This window comes from Bubalus bubalis, chromosome 23 (genome assembly GCF_019923935.1).
Source record: "Bubalus bubalis isolate 160015118507 breed Murrah chromosome 23, NDDB_SH_1, whole genome shotgun sequence".
In the NCBI taxonomy this organism is placed as follows: domain Eukaryota; kingdom Metazoa; phylum Chordata; class Mammalia; order Artiodactyla; family Bovidae; genus Bubalus; species Bubalus bubalis.
Genome location: NC_059179.1, coordinates 19,266,233 through 19,286,016, shown reverse-complemented (window position 1 = coordinate 19,286,016; position 19,784 = coordinate 19,266,233). Strand labels below are relative to the sequence as shown.

The 19,784-nt window shown below is 50.7% G+C and overlaps 1 protein-coding gene across 3 annotated transcripts in view; it reads left to right on the top strand.

Moving 5' to 3' along the window:
• CRTAC1 (cartilage acidic protein 1) overlaps positions 1-19,784 on the top strand; it is a 152,724-nt gene that overhangs the window by 96,065 nt on the left and 36,875 nt on the right. For all 3 annotated transcript variants that reach the window (XM_025273890.2, XM_025273891.2, XM_006061137.3), the window contains exons 4-5: positions 13,808-13,944; positions 19,152-19,308. In XM_025273890.2, coding sequence (XP_025129675.1) covers positions 13,808-13,944; positions 19,152-19,308 — 294 coding nt within the window. The remainder of the gene's footprint in view (positions 1-13,807; positions 13,945-19,151; positions 19,309-19,784) is intronic.

Below are 19,784 nucleotides of genomic sequence, written 5' to 3'. Positions count from 1 at the left end.
CAGTGTTCAGATGAGCTCATTCTTTCACCCCACATCCCTGCCAAGCACCTGCTCCCTGCCAGACAGGAGGCCCTCGGGGCTGGGGACACAACTTGGAGGACAGGCTCTGGGGCCTGTCCTAGCCCAGAGCACCATCCCGTGTCACTTGGGCTCTTGTGTAAATGCAGATTCTGCCTCAGCAGGCCTGGCTGGGGCCCGAGAGCCTGCCTTGCTAACAAACTCGCAGGCGATACTGCTGCTGCTGGTCCAGGGACCGCACTTTAAGTAGTGACGTCCTACATCCCAAGGAATGGCTGAGGGAAACTGATGCCCAGAAGGCTACATAATAGTAACAATGATGATAACTAATATTTTAGAAGCACTTACTCGGTGCCAGGGTGGGGGTCTAAGCGCTTCATCTTGTTCAGTTGCTCAGTCATGTCTAACTCTTTGAAACCCCATGGACTGCAGCACACCAGGCTTCCATGTCCTTCACTATCTCCCAGAATCATCTCATTTAAGTCTCACAACAGCTCAAGTATGTAGGTCCTGGTATAGCCCACTTTATAGTTGAGGAAACTGAGGCACAAAGAGGTCACGTGACTTGCCCAAGGCACACAACTTGTACACCCCAGGATTCAAACCCAAGTGTTTGACTCCAGATCCATCCTTTTAATCAGCACACTCTATGGCCTTACTCAATCTGAGGCCCTGGGGACCTAGTAGAGAGCCAGGCTTACAGTTGGCGTTCAGTATTCCATGAGTTGGGAGGCTGTATTCTTGGGGCTGCAGATAGAAGTCTGCTCCCATGGGGCCATACATCTGCAGGGAAGTCCCAGGCCACAGCTTCCTCCTGAAGGATGCAGGGTCTCATGTCCCTGTGGGGCCAGGTTGGACATGCCCTGGACTCTTCCAGATGGTGGCAGCCCCTTGGGTTGGTCTGGACCACACTGTGCAGTTCAGATTTGTGCATTCACTGTCCTGCACCCTCCCAACCTCCTGGAGTCAGGTGGTCACCTGACTTTGGGGACCACCCTCCCTGCTTACACACACACACACACACACACACACACACAGTGGCTTTACCCTGGCCTATACTGTTGCCCCTCCTGGTCTCTGAGCCCAAGCCAGGATCCAGCCCCAGACTGCCCTTGCTGTTGAGCCCTGCCAGTTGCCTGAATGGGAGGGGATGGCGTTGGGGCCAGTGCCAGAAGGAGGGGCAGGGGCAGGCAGAGCTGACTGGCTGACAGCCAGCCTTGTGCAGCCAAGAAACAATGAGCCACAGCCCCGAGTGGTGTTTTATGGGTTTTCATCTCATCTTGCCACCAAGTGAGGCCTGAGAGATAGTAATTATCCCTACACAAATATCAAGGCATGATTACCCAGCTGGATTTACTGCCCTCTCTCCAACCAAGCCAAGATTGGATTAGGACACAATTAATTGATGGGCTGATCAACTCTTTAATGTGGGGCAAGGTCAGGAGGGGAGCAGCGGCAAGGGATGCTGTGGAAGGGGTGAGTCCCTGGCTGGAGGGAAGCCGAAGTGGGGAGGACTGCGGAAGGGGTGTTTAACACTGGCTCAGCGGGCGCGATGCCAGAGGAAGGGGACAGACTCTTCCCAGTCACTGAACACAGAGCACCTGGGCTGGGACCTGTCAGGTGTCTCTGAAGCGGCAGCCCTCCCACGCTCTTCGAGCATTTCGTAGTGAAACCAAGAGCCACGGTGCTCAGCCCAGGCTGCACATGAGACATCCCTGAGGAGCTTTAACACTCCCAGTTCCCAGGGAGCATCCTGGTCAGTCCAATCGGAAGATGGGAAAGCTCTCCAGGTGATTCCCCCGTGCAGTCAAGGTTGACAGCAATACCCTAGAGTCATGTTGGTTCCATGCTCAGCCTAATCGTCACCCCATTCACTCACTCACATATTCATTCACTGGATATGTACTTACTGAGCACCCACCATATGCCAAGCACTGTTCTAGGCACTGACGATGCCCCAGTGAATGAACTGACAAAAATCCTTCCCTCTCTCCTCAGTGCAATCTTTTATTTCTCTAGAAACCTGACCCCCCTCTCCTGGCCCTGTGGACTCTTAAGTTCCTCGAGGGCAAAGTCCCTGTGTTGGTCATTTTGTGCCCCATTCTGGCCCAGCCAGAACTTGAACATCCTAAGAGTACAATTAAAACTTAATAAATAAATCCAGGAAGCAGAAACAAGGCACACGCCATTAGGCCTATGAGAAGGTTCTCCAACAGAGGAAATATGAGGAGAGGCAGACATATGGAGCCCCCAGAAGGTTCGCCTGGGAGAGGTTGGAGCTTGTCCCCCAGAACTGGGGTGAGGATGACAGGGCCCCGCAGCCTTAGTCCCAGGCATGTACCTCCCAGTGGCCTTCTGTGGGTTTGAGTTAATTTTTCAGTTGAGTGATTCAGTTGATTCATCGACAGTGGGCGGGTTGTGGAGCCAAACCTTTGTGCCAGGTCAGCACTTCCCTGGGTCCAGCTGGCATGGGGCTCAGCCAAGCTACTGCCACCCTGCCTACCTTGAGGAACCTGAGATCCTCTCCAGGAGCCCCAGCCAGCCCACACCTGCCCCTTATGACTGGGGCTCCCCCGGCCTGTGCCCAAACATTGGAGGGACCTGGGGAACGGGGACCCCTCCCTCTCCCTCAGCCAGCCTTAGGGAGTCAGCACTGGAGTCCCTGGAAGAAGGCTGGGACCCTGCATCCTGGCAGTGTCCTGTAGGAGTCAGCCTGTACAAACCTGGGATCTACCGCTCACTTCCTGGGTCACCTTGAGCACCCAGGGTGCTCGACACTTCTCTGTCTCAACCCCTCACCTATAGAACAGGCAAAATTGTATCAATTTCATGAGTTTAACTCCTTCCATAGACTGTATCCAAAGTCTTACCATCACCCACCACACCCCCTCCAGATGTGAGCCCCTTGCCTTTCTGACTCCTTCTCCTCCCCTCTTCCTCTTGCTCGCCTCATTCCCCCCTGAGGCCTTTGCGCTTGCCGTTCCCTCCACCTGAAATGCTTTTCCCACCATTGTTCTCAGGACTCAGTCCTTCCCTTCATTCAGGCCTCTTCTCAGATGTGTCTTCCCTGTCACTCCCTATGCTCTCAACTTGCTTTATTTCTCTTTGGAGCACTTCCTACTGTCTGAGAGGAGGCTATATATTTGTTGTTCATCTTTCTACTCTTCTGCTAAACGCCATGGGGACAGAGACTTTGTCTTGTTTTCTGCTGTATCTCCATGACCAAAGAAATACTTATGCCACTTAGTAAACATTAATACATATATCTGACTGAACAGCTGAACTAGTGAATGAAAATCACTTATTATGGTGTCTAGGATTTAATCCATGCTCTCTAAGCAACTGCTGTTATAATTCTGTGGGCTGAAGAAAGGCAGAGACTTTAAAAATGTCCTGGACAAAGGCGCCATGGGCCTCCCTCCCAGCTGCTTGAAGGAAGAGACTCTAGGAGCAGAAAGAAGAAAGGATCATACTGTAAATAAGACACCACACAAACGAGGGTGTCAAGTGCACGCAGCTCAAGGGTTAATAATTGGAAAGTAGGTAAGAGGGAGGGCGCAGAGGAGGACTGACCACAATCCCAAGAGGCCTGAGCAAGGAAAGCAGCCGATGGCTTAACTGACCTGGAAAAGTACTACCGTGTCAGGCAACACTGAAGCCAGTGTTTCAGGCAACACCACTCTGGAAAAATCAGGTAGGAGCCTATGCAGGACAAAGGGGGATAAGAGCCTGCTCCAGCACCCCATCCACAACCCAGGAACCCAGGACCCCCTGCAGCTCCTGTTCAGAGCCCATCCCTCCAGGGTCCTGCACTGACTACCCACGCTGTTGTTCAGCTTGGCCCTGAGCTCTCCTGCCCAGGTGACCTGCCCGGGGTTACAGCAGTGTGGTAGTAGATGGGCCAGTGTGGACTGTGAGCCCCGCAATTTCATTCATTCATTCATTTCAGCAGAATGGTCACTGGCCATCTGCCATCTTCAGTCTTCATACACCTCCCTCCTCTTCTACGCAGATAGTACTACTCACAGTACTGCCCCTTACTTTTTATTTAAGAACTGATTTTGGACATTATGCCACAGCCACACACAGCTTTCTCATTCTTTTTATGGCTGTATAGTACTCTATTATATAGATTTGCCATTCCCTGAATTGGCTCTCTACTGAGGAATATTTAAATTGCTTGCAAACCACCGAATGAATAAGCTTGTACTGCATGCCATTCTCCACAGCTGCAGGTGTGTCTGTAAGGTAAGTTCATAGAAATGCAATTGCTGCATCGAAGGAGTATACAGGGGCAGTTTTGATAGGCACAGCCAAATTGTCCTTCAAAGGGTCAGTCCTAATTGCACTCCCGTCAGCCCACATGCCAGTGAGCATCTCCCATACCAATACTCTCACCAACTCATGTCATCATTTTAAAAAATATTGGCTAATCTGATGGGGGGGAAACTGGCATCTAAATTCAGTTTTGATTTTCATTTTTCTTAAAATGAGTGAGGCTGAACATATTTTTATATATTTGGGTCTCTTGTCTGCTCAGAGGCTTTGCCCATTTTTTTCTATTGATTATCGGCCTTCTTCATATTGATTTGTAACACCTCCTTATAAATTAGGAAAACCAAGCCTCTGTCTGTAATACAAGTTGCACATAGTTTCTCCTTGTTTGTCATTTTTCTTTTGTCTTTGTTCATGGTGGGTTTTGCAATGCGGAACGTTTTTGTTTTTATGCGCTTGGATTTATCACTCTTTTCTCTGATGGCTTCTGAGCTCCGTATTATATTTAGGCCTGCAGTGGGGCTTTTGTAACCTCTCAGAGAAGAGGCATCAGTCACTGTGCCAGAGAGAAGAAAGGGAATCAGGGGCGCCTTGCACTTTCAGCCTCTTTTGCCTCCACAGCAGATGAGCCGTCTGCATGGAGCACACCCATTATCCACAGCTCTTCACCCAGGCCCTGTTCCCACGATATCTGAGGATGCTCTGCACCTTGCTTCTCAAAGCATGTTTTGCCACTGAGCAGCACTGGCAACAGCTGGAAGCTCATCACTTTGCAGGATCTCAGGCCCCATCCCAGACCTACTAGACCAGAATCTGCATTTTACCAGGATGGCCAGGACTTCTTGTGCCTGGTAAAGCCTGAGACACACTGCTCTGAGGCTCCAGTCTCTTTCCTAGGATCCTCTGAAAAAGTGAAAGCATTAATCACTCAGTCATGTCTGACTTTTTGCAACCCTATGGACTGTAACCTGCCAGGCTCCTCTGTCCATGGAATTCTGTAGATAAGAATACTGAGTGGGTTGCCATTCCCTTCTCCAGGGGATCTTTCTGACCTAGGGATCGAACCCAGGTCTCCTATATTACAGGTAGATTCTTTGCTGCTGAACCATCAGCTACTCCCAGGGAACTCTACTCAATGCTCTGCTGCTGCTAAGTCACTTTAGTCGTGTCCAACTCTGTGCAACCCCATAGACGGCAGCCCACCAGGCTCCCCCATCCCTGGGATTCTCCAGGCAAGAACACTGGAGTGGGCTGCCATTTCCTTCTCCAATGCATGAAAGTGAAAAGTCAAAGTGAAGTCGCTCAGTCGTGTCCGACTCTTAGCGACCCCATGGACTGCAGCCTACCAGGCTCCTCTGTCCATGGGATTTTCCAGGCAAGAATACTGGAGTGGGGTGCCATTGCCTTCTCCACTCAATGCTCTATGGTGACCTAAATGAGAAGGAAATTCAAAAAGAGTGAATATGTATAACTGATGTACTTTACTGTACAGCAGAAACTAAAAATAATAGTTTATAGGACCTAAAACGGATTCTAGGGTCTCCTTATCCCCAGCCATATTTCCCTTAGACATAAGCTCCAGATTTTCAGCTCACCCAGCATGACCCCATTTGGGGAAATGAGCTCATGAACTGCTCAGGCCCCCTGCCCTCCACCACCATATGCCTCATTCCCATGTGGCCTCAGAAGAAGCAAGAATAGAATAAGGCTGTCAAAGTAGCACCATAATGAGTGTGAGCCCTGGGACTTTCCTGGTGGTCCGGTGGCCAAGACTCCACACCCCCAATGCAGGGGGCCCAGGTTTGATCCCTGGTCAGGGAACTAGATCCCACATGATACAACGAAAAAAGATCCATCGGGCTGAACCTAAGACCTCATGCAGCCAGATGAATAAATATATAAATAATTTTTTTTTTAAATAGTGTATAGAGCCCTGAAGCCTATTTCCTCAGTCCTAACACAAAAAGGGGTTCCTCAGGGGCTGGGACAGCCCCCCACTGGCTCCTACCCAGCTATCTATTTACTTTTAGTTTCTGCTGTACAGCAAAGTGCATCAGTTACATATATATCCACTCTTTTTAAATTTCTTTCCCATTTAGGTCACTACAGAGCATTGAGTAGACTCCCCTGGGCAGCAGGTTCTCATTAGTCATCTATTTTATATATAGTAGTGTATATATGACAGTCTCAATCTCCCAATCCATCCCACCAATCTTCCATTCCACCCCTTCTTCCCTTCGTGGCAACAGTTTTTTTTCTACATCTGTGACTCTGTTCTGCTTTGCAAAAAAGTTCATCTGTACCATTTTTACAGATTCCATGTATAATCGATACTACATGACATTTGTCTTTCTCTTTCTGACTTACTTCACTTTATATGACAATCTCTAGTTTCATTCAAAGCCACGCCAAATGGCTTTATTTCATTTCTTTTTATGACTAAGTAATATTCCACCGTATATATGTACTATATCTTCTTTATCCATTCCTCTGTCGATGGACATTCAGATTGCTTCCGAGTTCTGTCGACTGTAAATAGTGCTGCAATGAACATCGGAGTGCAGGCATCCTTTCAAATTATGATTTTCTCCTCTGCACAGGAGTAGGATTGATGTAGGTTGCTCTGTTTTTAGTTTGTTTTTTTTTTTTAAACTTTACAAAATTGTATTAGTTTTGCCAAATATCAAAATGAATCCGCCACAGGTATACATGTGTTCCCCATCCTGAACCCTCCTCCCTCCTCCCTCCCCATTCCATCCCTCTGGGTCGTCCCAGTGCACCAGCCCCAAGCATCCAGTATCGTGCATCGAACCTGGACTGGCAACTCGTTTCATACATGATATTTTACATGTTTCAATACCATTCTCCCAAATCTTCCCACCCTCTCCCTCTCCCACAGAGTCCATAAGACTGTTCTATACATCAGTGTCTCTTTTGCTGTCTCATACACAGGATTATTGTTACCATCTTTCTAAATTCCATATAAATGCGTTAGTATACTGTATTGGTGTTTTTCTTTCTGGCTTACTACAGCTCAACTCCAGAAAAATAAATGTTTTTAGTTTTTTAAGGAACCTCCATACTTTTTTACATAGTCCACCCAACTCTTTAATATGTGGGGTGGGGGGTGGTGCTTTGCAGTCAGACCACAATTTGAGGCTCAGCATTGCCACTTAACAATCTTAGGTAAATGGCTTAAGCCCCTAAGCCCCAGTTTCTCTCTCAAAGAGTCTATCTTCCTTACATGACTATGGAAAGGACCAACTGAGCTAACGTGAATGAAGCACTCGGCAGTTCTTTGGATTTCCCTCTTCTCCCTGGAATGGAGGAAGGAAGACTAAGGTCCAAATTATATTGGGGGTGGGGGTGGCATGCAAGTGGGACACAGGGAAGCCTGGGTTCTTTCTTTTTTAAAATATCCTTTGCCAGAGCCAATTCTTTTCTCCCCTAGGACCGTCACTTCTTTGCTGGTTTTCCACTGTCTTATAAAGCATTTTATACTTAATGTCACAATTGTCTTCTGGGGTGTGGCTTATTGAGGATTTGCAGTGGTCATGCCCTGTAATTACCTGGATGATGATGGTGGCGATCATGGTGGTGGCGAGGACGAGGAGGAGGAGGAAGATAGTGGTGGTGATGGTGGTGATGGTGATGGCAGTGTTTTTATTGTTCATTGAATTTAACATGAGCCAGGTATTGTTCTAAGTACTTTATTTACATTACCTAGTTTAATCCTCACAACAACCTGATAAATAGGCGGTCATTCTCATTATCCCATTTTATACACAAGAAAAAGACAAATTCATGACTTGCCCAAGTTCATCCCAGGCCCAGGATGTTGCTGGCTAGCTCCTGACCCTGCTGCTTAGCAGTAATCTCTTTGCCTTAAGAAAGTAGCTGGAGGCTGAGCCCCCAGCCCTACCATATGCACTGGCACACCCTTCTCTTTGCCACCATTATCAGACTCAAGTCAGGTCATCTCCCGGGGTGGGGGCAGCTCCTGAGGGAGGAGGCACTCAAGCTAACAGTCCTTAGCAAGAGCCCTTTGTAGCCCAAACTCACCCTCCCAGTGGCTCTAGGATGACTTCTGGGGGTAGAGTTGGGTGTGCAGATGACAAGATGATAAATTGAAGACCGTTTGCTCGATGGAGACCAGTGCCCTCAATGCAGAACCTCTGTTTTCTATTTGTCTGGTAACTCCTCCACTTCTGCCACTTCTTCTCCCTCTCAAGCCCAAATGTGCCCCCTTCCTGGGACTGAGTCTGTGGCCCTGGGCTTTCCCTTTTACTCCAGCTCCAGCCTCCTTTCCCTGCAAACTGCCATCCGTCATGTCCAGCGAGCTCTTGGGCATGCCTTCTTGGCCACCTTATGATCCCCGAAAATGCCAAGCTCCTGCTCCCACCCCAGCTGCTCCAAAGCCCCACTCCCCTCACTCCCCCACACGGTGGACTTGCTCTGACCCCCCGCACCTGGCCACGCCCTCCCGCCCTAGCCTCTGGAACCCAGCACTTGTCCCCACTTTCCCTGTTACCTCTCGTGCCTAAGCTACTACAGAAGTGGCCTCCCCACTTCACTATCTCCCTTGTGAGCCCACACCTCACCCCACTGCCAGGTGAATCTTCCAGAAACATTGTCTTCCCCAGATCAGAAACCACCCGTGCCCCCTTCGGCCTCAGTGCTGGATTAGCGGCTCTCTCCTGGCCTGCCTTGCTTCTCCTCCTGCCCCTGCACAAACCCTCCCCTCTAGGCATATTCAGTGTCCCCTCTATGTCTTTGTCTAAGTTTCCCTTCCTGCCCTTAGCACTCTCCCTCCCCCTCTCTATCTGATGAGCCGTGGGTGCGGTGCTCAGAAGTGCAGGCTTCGGAGTCAGAAAGACCTGGGTTTGAATCTGTCTGCACCACACACTGGCTCTTGGGGAATTAACCTCTCTGCCCCTCGATTTTTCCATCTGTAAAATGGGGCTACACCACTTCTCAAGGCAGTGTGAGATTCAGGCAAGATGATGATTGTAAAAAAAAAAAGTGCTTCGTGCAGAGCCTGGCTGTACTAAGTGCTCTGCACGCTGAAGTTGTGCTTTCGTTCCTCTGATGCTTCCCGTCCCGGTTCAGGTGCCTCCTCTGTTGTGAAGCCCTCCCCGATCACTGTGACTGACTTCACAGCATCTCCGGATGTACTATCCTATCATCTCTGTGGGGCTCTGCTAGTTGTGGGATCATGGCAAGTCCCCTTGCCTCTGGTGCCTCAGGTCCTTCATCTGTAAATTGATCTTGAAAATAGTACTTGCCTTGTAGCCTTGTGGCAAGTGTTAATGAGTGAATGTATGTGAAGCTCATGGCATATAGAAATCACCGTAGGAATGTTAAGTAGTTTTATTTTTACTACAGTCCCATGGCATCTCCTTTTTGTAACCTTCCTGTCTGCTAATGAACTGTAAGTGCCCCAAGTCAGGGACCGAGACTCCTACTCCCCTGGGGCCTCTCCAGCATGAGCAGGGAGTGGTGGGCCCCTGAGCCTCCTCCACTGGGCCGTCCCACTATCTTGCCACCTGGCAGCAACTGCCCTTTCCATTGGGCTGGCTTCCCAGGTGATGCTAGTGGTAAGGAACCCGCCTTCCAATGTAAAAGACATGAGAGACCAGGTTCAATACCTGGGTTGGGAAGACCCCCTGGAGGAGGGCATGGCAATCCACTCCAGTATTCTTGCCTGGAGAATCCCCATGGACGGAGGAGCCTGGCAGGCTACAGGCCATGGGGTCCCAAAGAATCAGACACAACTGAAGTGACTTAGCTCACACACACTGAGGCCTTCAAAGCTCCCTTAGTGCTAACATGCCAGATTCTGGGTAGGATTGTGCCTCACAGGGGATGTGACCTCAAGAGCCCCCTACCCTGCCCTTGAATGCCCTCTGTTTCTCCCAGGCCTCTGCTTTCTAGGAATATCCCCCCAGGACCCAGGAGAGGCCCTCTGCCCTCTCCTTCCCAAGCTGCTACCCCTGACTCGGTGAGGGACGCTAGGGCAGAGTGCAGCTACAAGGAGCCGGAAGGTAGGATTACTCGCTGACATGGGCCAGGGGCCAGTGCTGGGTGTTTATTGCCAGTGCCATCGACCCGCACAGCTCGCTGTTTATCTGTCTTCCTGACACACCTAATTACCCAGGTTGCAGCTGCCAGAGCGTTTGCTCTTCCTAAATCACAGGCTCCCATCCCTCCTGTCGCCCAGGCCTCCAGGCCTCTGCCTGCAGAAGGCCTGCCATTGATTTTGCCGTTCCCATTTATGATCTACAAGGCTCTGCATCACTGTTGCACATTTTACCTTAATTAGTTTATTCTTTGGGGCATCCCTGGTCAGCTCAGAAGCCAGGAGACTGGAACGAGGGAAGAGGCTAACGTGTCACCCTAACGCCTCTGGCCACAAAGCCCAGCATCTGGCCCCATGTCAACACCCCAGGGCAGCAATTTGCACAGAACAGGGCTAGCTCTGCAGGATGCTAAGAGGTGAGCTGCAAAAAGGGGTGCCATGGCTGAGTATGTTTGAGAAAGGCTGGCTTACATGAAATTAAGCCTGTAATATACTGCAAGACTTTTCAAAGTTTTGATAGACTGATGTCCACTGAGAATCTCCAAGTGGGGGATGAAAGGCGCAGTCTTTCCTGAGCTCAGATAATCATGAAATCTTTTCTCCAGGCAGCTCACAGAGACCAGGTTCCACTAAGCACACTTTGGGAAATGTGAGCAGGAAGAATCGGGGGTAATTAGGCAACTAGAGGGGGGATCAAGTCACCCTGGGCTCCTTTTTTTTCCCTCTTGCCTAGCTAAGGCAGGGACTCAGGTTTGAGAAAATTTTCCCACTGTATGCAGAGGTGCCCATCAGAGGTCTGCAGAGCCCCCACTGCCGGAGCTGCTTTCTCACCCAGCCCAAGCTTTGGTTGAGTTTAATCCTTGGTCACATTTCAGGGGGAACTAGACAAGCTGCTGCTGCTGATGCTAAGTCGCTTCAGTCGTGTCTGACTCTTGTGGTTGGGTGCCCCAGGGGGCACCACCCCCAACCACAGACAGCAGCCCGCCAGGCTCCCCCATCCCTGGGATTCTCCAGGCAAGAACACTGGAGTGGGCTGCCATTTCCTTCTTCAATGCATGAAAGTGAAAAGTGAAAGTGAAGTCGCTCAGTCGTGTCCGACTCCTAGCGACCCCATGGACTGCAGCCTACCAGGCTCCTCTGTCCATGGGATTTTCCAGGCAAGAGTACTGGAGTGGGGTGCCATTGCCTTCTCCGAGACAAGCTGAGGTGTAGTCTAAAGAGGCCCTGGTTTGACAGAGAAGAGCAAGAGTCACTCGCTATTGTGAAGGCTGGGCATCCGGAAGCTGCAGAACCATCCTCGGAGGCCCCCCAGGCATTAGAAGGCAATGACAAGGCTGCCACTTGCCTGGGGAACAGCCGTGAGTACGGCAGTCCACAGTTCCTCTCCCGCAGTCCTGAAACCCAGAACACTCTGAAAGCCTCAAGTGCTTTTTTTAAGTTTGTGGGAAAGTGAATTGATAGCAAAACCTGTCCTGAGCTGATGTGAGCTATTTATGGGCTTTATTTATCCCACTTGGTGTGATATTCATATATTTCACTGCAGAAATATTAATGTGTTTAATTACAGGGTGTTGCCCTGGTTCCTGCTGGGGGTGTTATATAATAAACAGGGTGTGCATTGTGTTACCTTTCTGAAATGTGAAAGGGAAAATAATCTAAGTTTCTAAACATATCTGTTCCCCAGGGATTGTGACAAGGGCCTAGAGACCCAGGTGGTGCAGAGCAGCCAAGGGCCGCAGAGTTTTCCCCTGCAGTTCCCACAGCCATGCTGGGAGTGGGAGGCCAGCTGTTACCCCCAACTCTCAGATGAAAAAACCAAGGCCCTAAGAGGATAAAGAACTGGCTTAGGCAAATGGGAGTCAGAGCTAGACTTGGGCTCAGGCAGAGTCCACACCTGCGCTTCTGTCCTGATCGGGCTCCTCGGGAGTCCCAGTGGGCACCACCCCCAACCACAGTAGCTCTGGCAGACCCCCAGGAGCCCCAGTGGGCCCCCGGCAGCCACAACTGCTCTGTGCAGACCCTTGGGAGTCCCAGTGGGCACTCCCCCACCAGCCACAGACACCTGCAGGACTCCTGGATCTGCCTCCCGTTCCACTCAGGAAGGGCCTTCCCCTTCATGGAAACCGGTCTCTGCACGCCCAGGAGGGTCAGGCCAGGTGGCGTGGCTCAGTCCCCGGGCCAGCTCCCCAGAGTCCGGCAAGTGTCCCTGAGGTCAAGTCCAGGCCCTACAGAGAATGCACCTTCCCCTGTGGGTCCCCGTGGTCTTAGGAGGGCCCCATGTGAGGCCACTCAGAGGGCAGCCTTTGTCCCCCAGAGTCAGAGCCCCCTGGGGACCCTTCCAAAAACAGCCCTCACCAGAACATGCTCACATTCATGCACTCACCCCCTCCCTGTCACACGCATTCTCACACTCATTCAATCTCACACTTACACTCACTCATTTTTACTCACTCTTATTCTCATACACCCACTCACTCCTGCTTATTCCTACACACTTTCACACACTCTCTCACATACTCAGACACTCTCAACACGCCCCTGCAGTGCAGGGCTGAAGTCCCTGAAGCACCTCAGAGGGTCTCCCATCTATGAAACCAGAACAGTCATTTCTGTCGAGGACCACCCCCAACTCTGGGGGCGCTGTGCGCAGCCTCTGACCTGAGTTATCTCATTTATCCCTCGAGTTAAAGTGGAATGTAGTTATTATCGTTATCCCCATTTCCAAATAAGGAAGCTGAGGCTCAAATTGCCCACAGTCAACAACTAAATCCTGAAAGAGTCTCTGTAGAACCAAGCCTGAGACTCAGGCCAGTTTACTCAAAACCCCAAGTTTTAGCTGCCGCATCACCTGCTCCCCTCAGTCTGAGCCCGTTGCCTCTCCACTAACCCTTGCCCCATGAGTGCTGACCCCACTGCCATCCAGGTTTCTCGGGCTGTTGGTGATACCCCTGTCAGAGCTCAACTCCCAGCCCCGCCTTCCGTCTGGACTTTGAGACCCACCCACTGACCAGGACCATTTCTTCTGAGACCCACATCAGGCTCTGTGATTCTGCAGAGCATGCAGGGAGCAGCTCCTGGAGAAAGAGACATTCTTGGTTGAGTCTGGATGTGAAATACTGGCGATCCCAGGATGTCCCTCCTGGTGCCACAGAAGCGTGGTGCAGACCGTGAGATCCTGCTATTGAGGATCAGCTCTGACACACACTAGCGGTCACACTTCTTCTTAAGTTCCTGAGGCCTGGGCTGGCCATCTTCATAAGCTTCAGTGTCTTCTCTCAATTGAGAATAACTGGGTGTCCCCAGGAGAGGGGTCCCCACTGCCTGAGGGCTGTGAGGAGCGTTCACCGCGCAGCAGGTGACCCGTCCACCTGCGGCCCCAACACCTGGGACAGGCACCCCACCGACCACCAGCCCTCTCTTCCGTCCTGTCTCCAGGGGTGGCCACGTACACGGACAAGTTGTTCAAGTTCCGCAATAACCGCTGGGAAGACATCCTGAGTGACGAGGTCAATGTGGCCCGCGGCGTAGCCAGCCTCTTTGCCGGGCGCTCTGTGGCCTGCGTGGACAGGAAGGTGAGTCCAGGGGAACATGGGGACCTGGGGAGAAGGGAGGCAGCGTGATGGCCAGGAGGAAGCGCCAGCAGACATCCCCAGACAGAGCACGGCTCCCAAGGGCAGAGCTCAAGGCCACTCCCAGGGCCTTGCACAAAGTAGATGCTAACATACTTTCACATCCTTTCTCCCCTGAGGCCCTCCCAGCAACCAGGGGGTGTCATCATTGTGTGCTGGACAGAGGACACTGAGCCCGAGCATGGGGCAGGGGCCTGCCTGAGGACCCAGAATGGATTGGTGGTGTGGCTCAGACGTGACTCAGAGTCAGTCAGCTCATAACCTTGTGTTCGTTCATTCAACTCAACTCATTTATGAAGTGCCAACTATATGCCAGGCACTGAGCCATCAGGCCCCCTCCCCCATAAATATTTATGGAACAAATGAAGGCATAGCAAAGGGGCTTATGAGCGGGTGAGTGGAGGGTTGCCTGAATGTACAGTACCATTCAAAGCACCATCGATACCTTCCTGCCCTGCTGGTCCACCCAGCACACAACTGCTCAACTCAAAGTGTCGGGGAGAAAGGCCAAGTGAGGAGGGAAGAAGCAGCTGCAACCATCCGTCCTGTGAGGGGGCCCCGCCCCGGCATCCCAGCCAACCCAGCCAGAGCCAGAGCGTGGCGTGGCGGTGATTCATCCCTCCTGTCACCTGCTCCCCTGCCGCCCCTCCTTGGCTTTTACAAAACATCATCACTAAATCAGGGACCCAGCTGCTGCCCAGCTTCCAGGGGACCGTCTCTGGCCCCCATTGTGGGAGTCGGGGCGAGGGGGCCAACTCATTCGGGATTTGAGATGGCACCAAGGTGATTGGGGATTCAGAGTGAATCTTCACAGCAGGGGCCTCCAGGCCTTGGGGAAAGGCAGGTGCCAGGTATAAATATTTATTTCTTAACAAGCTGGTGCTGGGAAGAGCAGCCAAGCTGGGCTGTGAAGCCACATTTAACCCTGACCTGAATCTGTGCCACCTGGACTCCCGCCTGGTGGGAGGAAAGGGGAGGAGGCTCCATGAGAGCCCCAGGGAGTGGGGAGGATCTGGGGGGCGGGGAGGGGCACCAGGCCTGGCCTCTGAGAGGCCTCTTCCGTCTCCTCCTGGCTTCCAGTCTCCTTAGCCCCTTCAGGACCAGGGCGCCCCACACCCAGCTAAGGCGGGAACCTTCTCAGCACCGGTAGGAGGGTCTGAAGGTTAATCACAGAGAGATGCACTCTGTCCTAACAAGGTCACCTACACACCCACGCACTTAACCACAGGACAGAGGCACCATGTGAAGTGCAAAAAGAAAAAAGGGGAAAAAAAGACACTTTGGCATGAAGCACAGTAGGCAGGCACTTAGCGGCTCGCTCACTCCCTACTCAGACCCAGCCTCAGGGAACTAGAAAGCGCCGGTCTGTCATCAGAAGAGGGGCTACTGTTTGTGTTCAGCCACCACCTAGGCAACCCCCGAGGCCCGAGAACTGTGGAGAGGTCAAGGCTGAGTGGAAGCTGAGAGACAAGGAAGCAGTGTGGTGCAGGAAAACACGAGAGCAATCGTAACACTAGGAATATAATATTAACAGAACACTAATAATAATAGCTATTATGCTTATTAAACTAACCCCGTGCCAAGCTCCGTGCTAAGTGATTTCCATTCATCATCTTACTGAATTTTCAAATAAGCCAATGAGGTAAATGCTGTCATTATCCCCATTTTACAGATAGGGAAACTGAGGCTTCTAGCACTTAAGCAGCTGACCTTGTTATCATATAGCAAGTGACAGGTAGAGCCAGAAATTGAGTCCTGCCTAGCTGAAAACAATCAGACACCTTTTTACCTCCCTGCTACCCTGCCTTTGGGTAAACCTGTACCAAATACACATTTCTAACCACAGGCTCTGTTACAGCCTTTGACCTCCTCCTCCCTCAGCCCCACAGCCCCTAGCTGGGGTCTGTTAGTGTACCTGATTGGTGGTCTCTGGACCAGCAGCATCAGTGTTTTTAGAAATACAGATTCTCAGGCCCCGCCCTCCAGACCTACCCATCAGAACCACTGGGGGTGGGGCCCAGCAGCCTGGGTTTCAACTAGGCCCAAACGTGACTCTGATGTATGCTAAGCTCGGGAGCTTTGCGCCAGGTAAAAGTCTCAAACCCTACAGTATGCTGTTCTCTCCGTCTCCCCTCGCAGCCCTCATCCATTCTCTGCCCCTCACCTGGAACACCACTGCCCTTCGTCTTCAGCTGCCTCATCACTCATCCACCTTTCTGGATCCAGCCCAAAGCCGATCTCTTACAAGAAGCGTTCCCTGATCGATAATGATTATGCCTCATGTTTATATAGCATTTTTATCTTTTCAAAGTCCTTTCACATGCGTTGTCTCATTTCATCTTCTCAACGACCCTGCCAGGAAGCAGGAGGGTTATGATTCGCATGTAACACATGAGGAGGTGCAGCCAAAGTGGGTGAGGAACCTGCCCAAGGACGTAGAGCCAGTTAGGGGCAGAGCTTGGACTAGGATCCAGACTGACAGCCCTAGACCAGTGGTTTTCAGGGTGTGGTTCCTGAAACAGCTGCACCAGCTTTACCTGGAAACTTGTTAGAAATGCAGATTTGAGGGCGCCCTCCAGATCCCCTGAATCAGAAACTCTGGGGATAGGACCCAGCATCCAGGTTGCTTTCACAACCACCAACCCCCTGCCTGCTGCCAGTTGATTCTGAGGTAGACTAAAGGATGGGTAACACTGCCCTGGACCCAAAGCTGCAGAAACATCTTCCTTCCCCTGGAATCAGCTCCCCCACCCACAATTACCGTGGTCAAGTTCACATGTGACTTTCTGCAGTCTTCTAGAACTGTAACACATCTACAATTTTTCTGTTTTGTCAACCCAATACACTGATGTAAGGAACTAGGTATAACCACATTTTATAAATATCCTGATTTCTAGCAGAGTGCATTTCAGTTCATTTGGGCTTAATTGCTCATTTGTCGATGCGATTGCTAACAGCTGGTAGGGTCAGGCAGCGTCACAGTAAAGGCGCACTTTCCCCTTTGGCCCCATCCATTCGCTCTTCATCCAGTCATTCCACACACGTACACCAAGCTCCTGGGATGGGCAAGCATCTTTCAAAGTTCTCCCTAACCACAAATGATGTTGTAAAGCAGTGCGACTCAGACTTCAGTTTTGCGTAGGGATCATATGGTGATCTTGTGAAAATGCAGGTTCTGATTCGGCAGGTCTGGGCTGGAGCCTGAGAGTCCGTATTTCTAGCATGCTTGCAGGTTACACTGATGCTGTTGGCCCAGGGACCGTTTTGAGTAACAAGACTCAGGTAGCCGAATCAGAATCTGCATTTTCACAAGATCCCCACATGATCCCTTCGCAAAACTGAAGTCTGAGTCACACTGCTTTACAACATCATTCAGGTAGCAGGCTAGAGACCCAGAGAACCAGAAATGAAGAGGCAGAAAAGTCTTTATGGAGCTGGAAACTGGAACAGCTCCAGTTTCCTCCCCCGACATGCCACACCTTGCGTTTTATATTCTGGGAACATTGAACAAACTGTTTGCAGCTTCCCAACACACGGTATACATCACTCTTTGTCTCATCTCTGTCTGGAAGGTTCTTTCCCCTCCACTTCACCCGGCCAAGACTCCTCTTAGAAAACCTCTTCTGAACTTTCTGTGGCGAGGCGCCCTTCCTCTGGGTTAGCAGCCCTTCTTCTGTGTACCCGGCGAACCCTGTCCCCACTCTTAACCAGACCTGTAATTGCTGACACGTCTGATTCCCCCAGGAGAACCTGAGCACCTTCCTTGCTTCACCTACCCGTTAGCCCCAGGTGGCTCTTAATCAACTTCCCCGAAGAAAATGGTTCCAAAGGGATACAGTGACCAGTTAGGTGAGAGAGGGCTCTCATGGGACCACTGGGGAAGAAATAAAAGAAAGTAAAGAAGGCTGAAAAGAGGGCAGCGACAGAGCGCACCATGCTGTCTTAAATTCAGCTGTTTCTCCCAGGTTGTTTTGTGCTCATGGCTTCCTTTGTTGTTGTTGTTTTTAATTTTATTTTTTATTGATGTATAGTTGATTTACAATGTTGTGTTGGTTTCAGGATACAGCAAAGTGATTCATCTATACATACATACATATATATATATATATATATATATATATTTTAGATCCTTTTCTCTTACAGGCTATTACAAAATATTAAGTATAGTTCCCGGTGCTATACAGTAGCTTGTCAGCTTCCTTAAAGCCAGACTATAAGCAACCTAAGGACAAAGACTTTGTCTGAAGTACATTTATAACCCAGGACCTTGCACATTGTTGGAGCTCAAGAAATATGTACTGTCTGATTAATTGGAGGGAAATGCTGCAAGGGATAAGAGGAAAGCTAGAAAACTGATTGAGAAATTGTGTGGATCTCTTGGGGGAAAGAAAGCATCCATTGAAGAAATAACACCATTATAATAACAGGCAGGAAAGAATCTTTCATCAGCCATGTTTTGGACTAGAAAGGAGAATGAATACAGTAACAAGGAACTGGTGCCCAGGGCTTCTCCTGGATGCAAAGGGGAAAATATATATATATATTTGAGACACTGTTATAAAGGCAGAAGCAATATACAATTTCTTTCTGGTACAGGAAAAGCAAGGGGGTAGAAGTGGGAAGGAGGAGCCTGGCGTGGCCGAACCTCTTGTGCCATCCAAATTAAGGAGTGAAGAAGTATGGGGTGGGGATGGGGGAGGGAGATGGCTCAGGAATTTGCTTGTCATCTTGGCTGGAGCAAGCTTGAATGGGAGAGAGAGAGACTGAGAATAATGGGAATTGGTAGATCAATCAATCAGCAAATATTTATTGAGCAGCTACCCTGGCTGGCAGCTGGAGAGAGCTCAGCTGGAGGGAGGCACATTAGAAAATTGTCTATAAAAAGGTGGTTGTGGGGGAGAGGGAGGGATGTTCTTCTGGAACAGGAGAGAAGGGGAAGCACTGTGCTGTAGGACTCTGGGGGATCCCACACTTCGTAGCCTCTGTGAAAAAGCACCTCTGGAGTTGTGTCGTGCAAGGTCACGCACGCCAGACCCCAGGAGCAGAGCCCGAACCCCGAGAAAGAGCTATGGTCCTGTGAGTGGAGGGGGGATCTGCTTCCGGGCCCCCAGATGGTCCTGCTCACTGACCCTCCTTCCTTTCCCGCTCAGGGCTCCGGACGCTACTCCATCTACATTGCCAACTATGCCTACGGTAACGTGGGCCCTGATGCCCTCATCGAAATGGACCCTGAGGCCAGTGACCTCTCCCGGGGCATTCTGGCGCTCAGAGACGTGGCAGCTGAGGCTGGGGTCAGCAAATACACAGGTAGGCAGAGTGGAACAGGGGGGCCTATGAGCTGGAGGGGCTGGGGGCTGGGGGCTGGGGCTAGGCTTCAGGCCCTGCAAGGCTGAGTCTAATTCATCAGAGCCCACAGGAGAGGGTGGGTCTGTGCCCTGGGGAGGGAGGGTGAAGGTTTTATTCTATCCCACCACCCACAGACGGCTTCCTCCAAGGCCGCCTCTCCAGATGATGGGACATCTGGTGGGGTGGGCTTTGGCGGGCGCAGTGGGTGACGTCGGACATAGCCCAGAAGATCACCGCATCTTTCTCTCCTTGGAACCCCTTGCCCCATTCTCTGCTGTAACCCAAGCAATGGGTGAACAGGTTCTGTAGGAGAAAACTGACAAATCACAGAGGCCAAGATTTAAAGCATTTTTTATTGCCAAACAGCAGATGAAATTATTTACTTACACATAAGCAGCCAGGAATTGAGTGCTAAATCCCTAAGCTTCAGCTGGGTC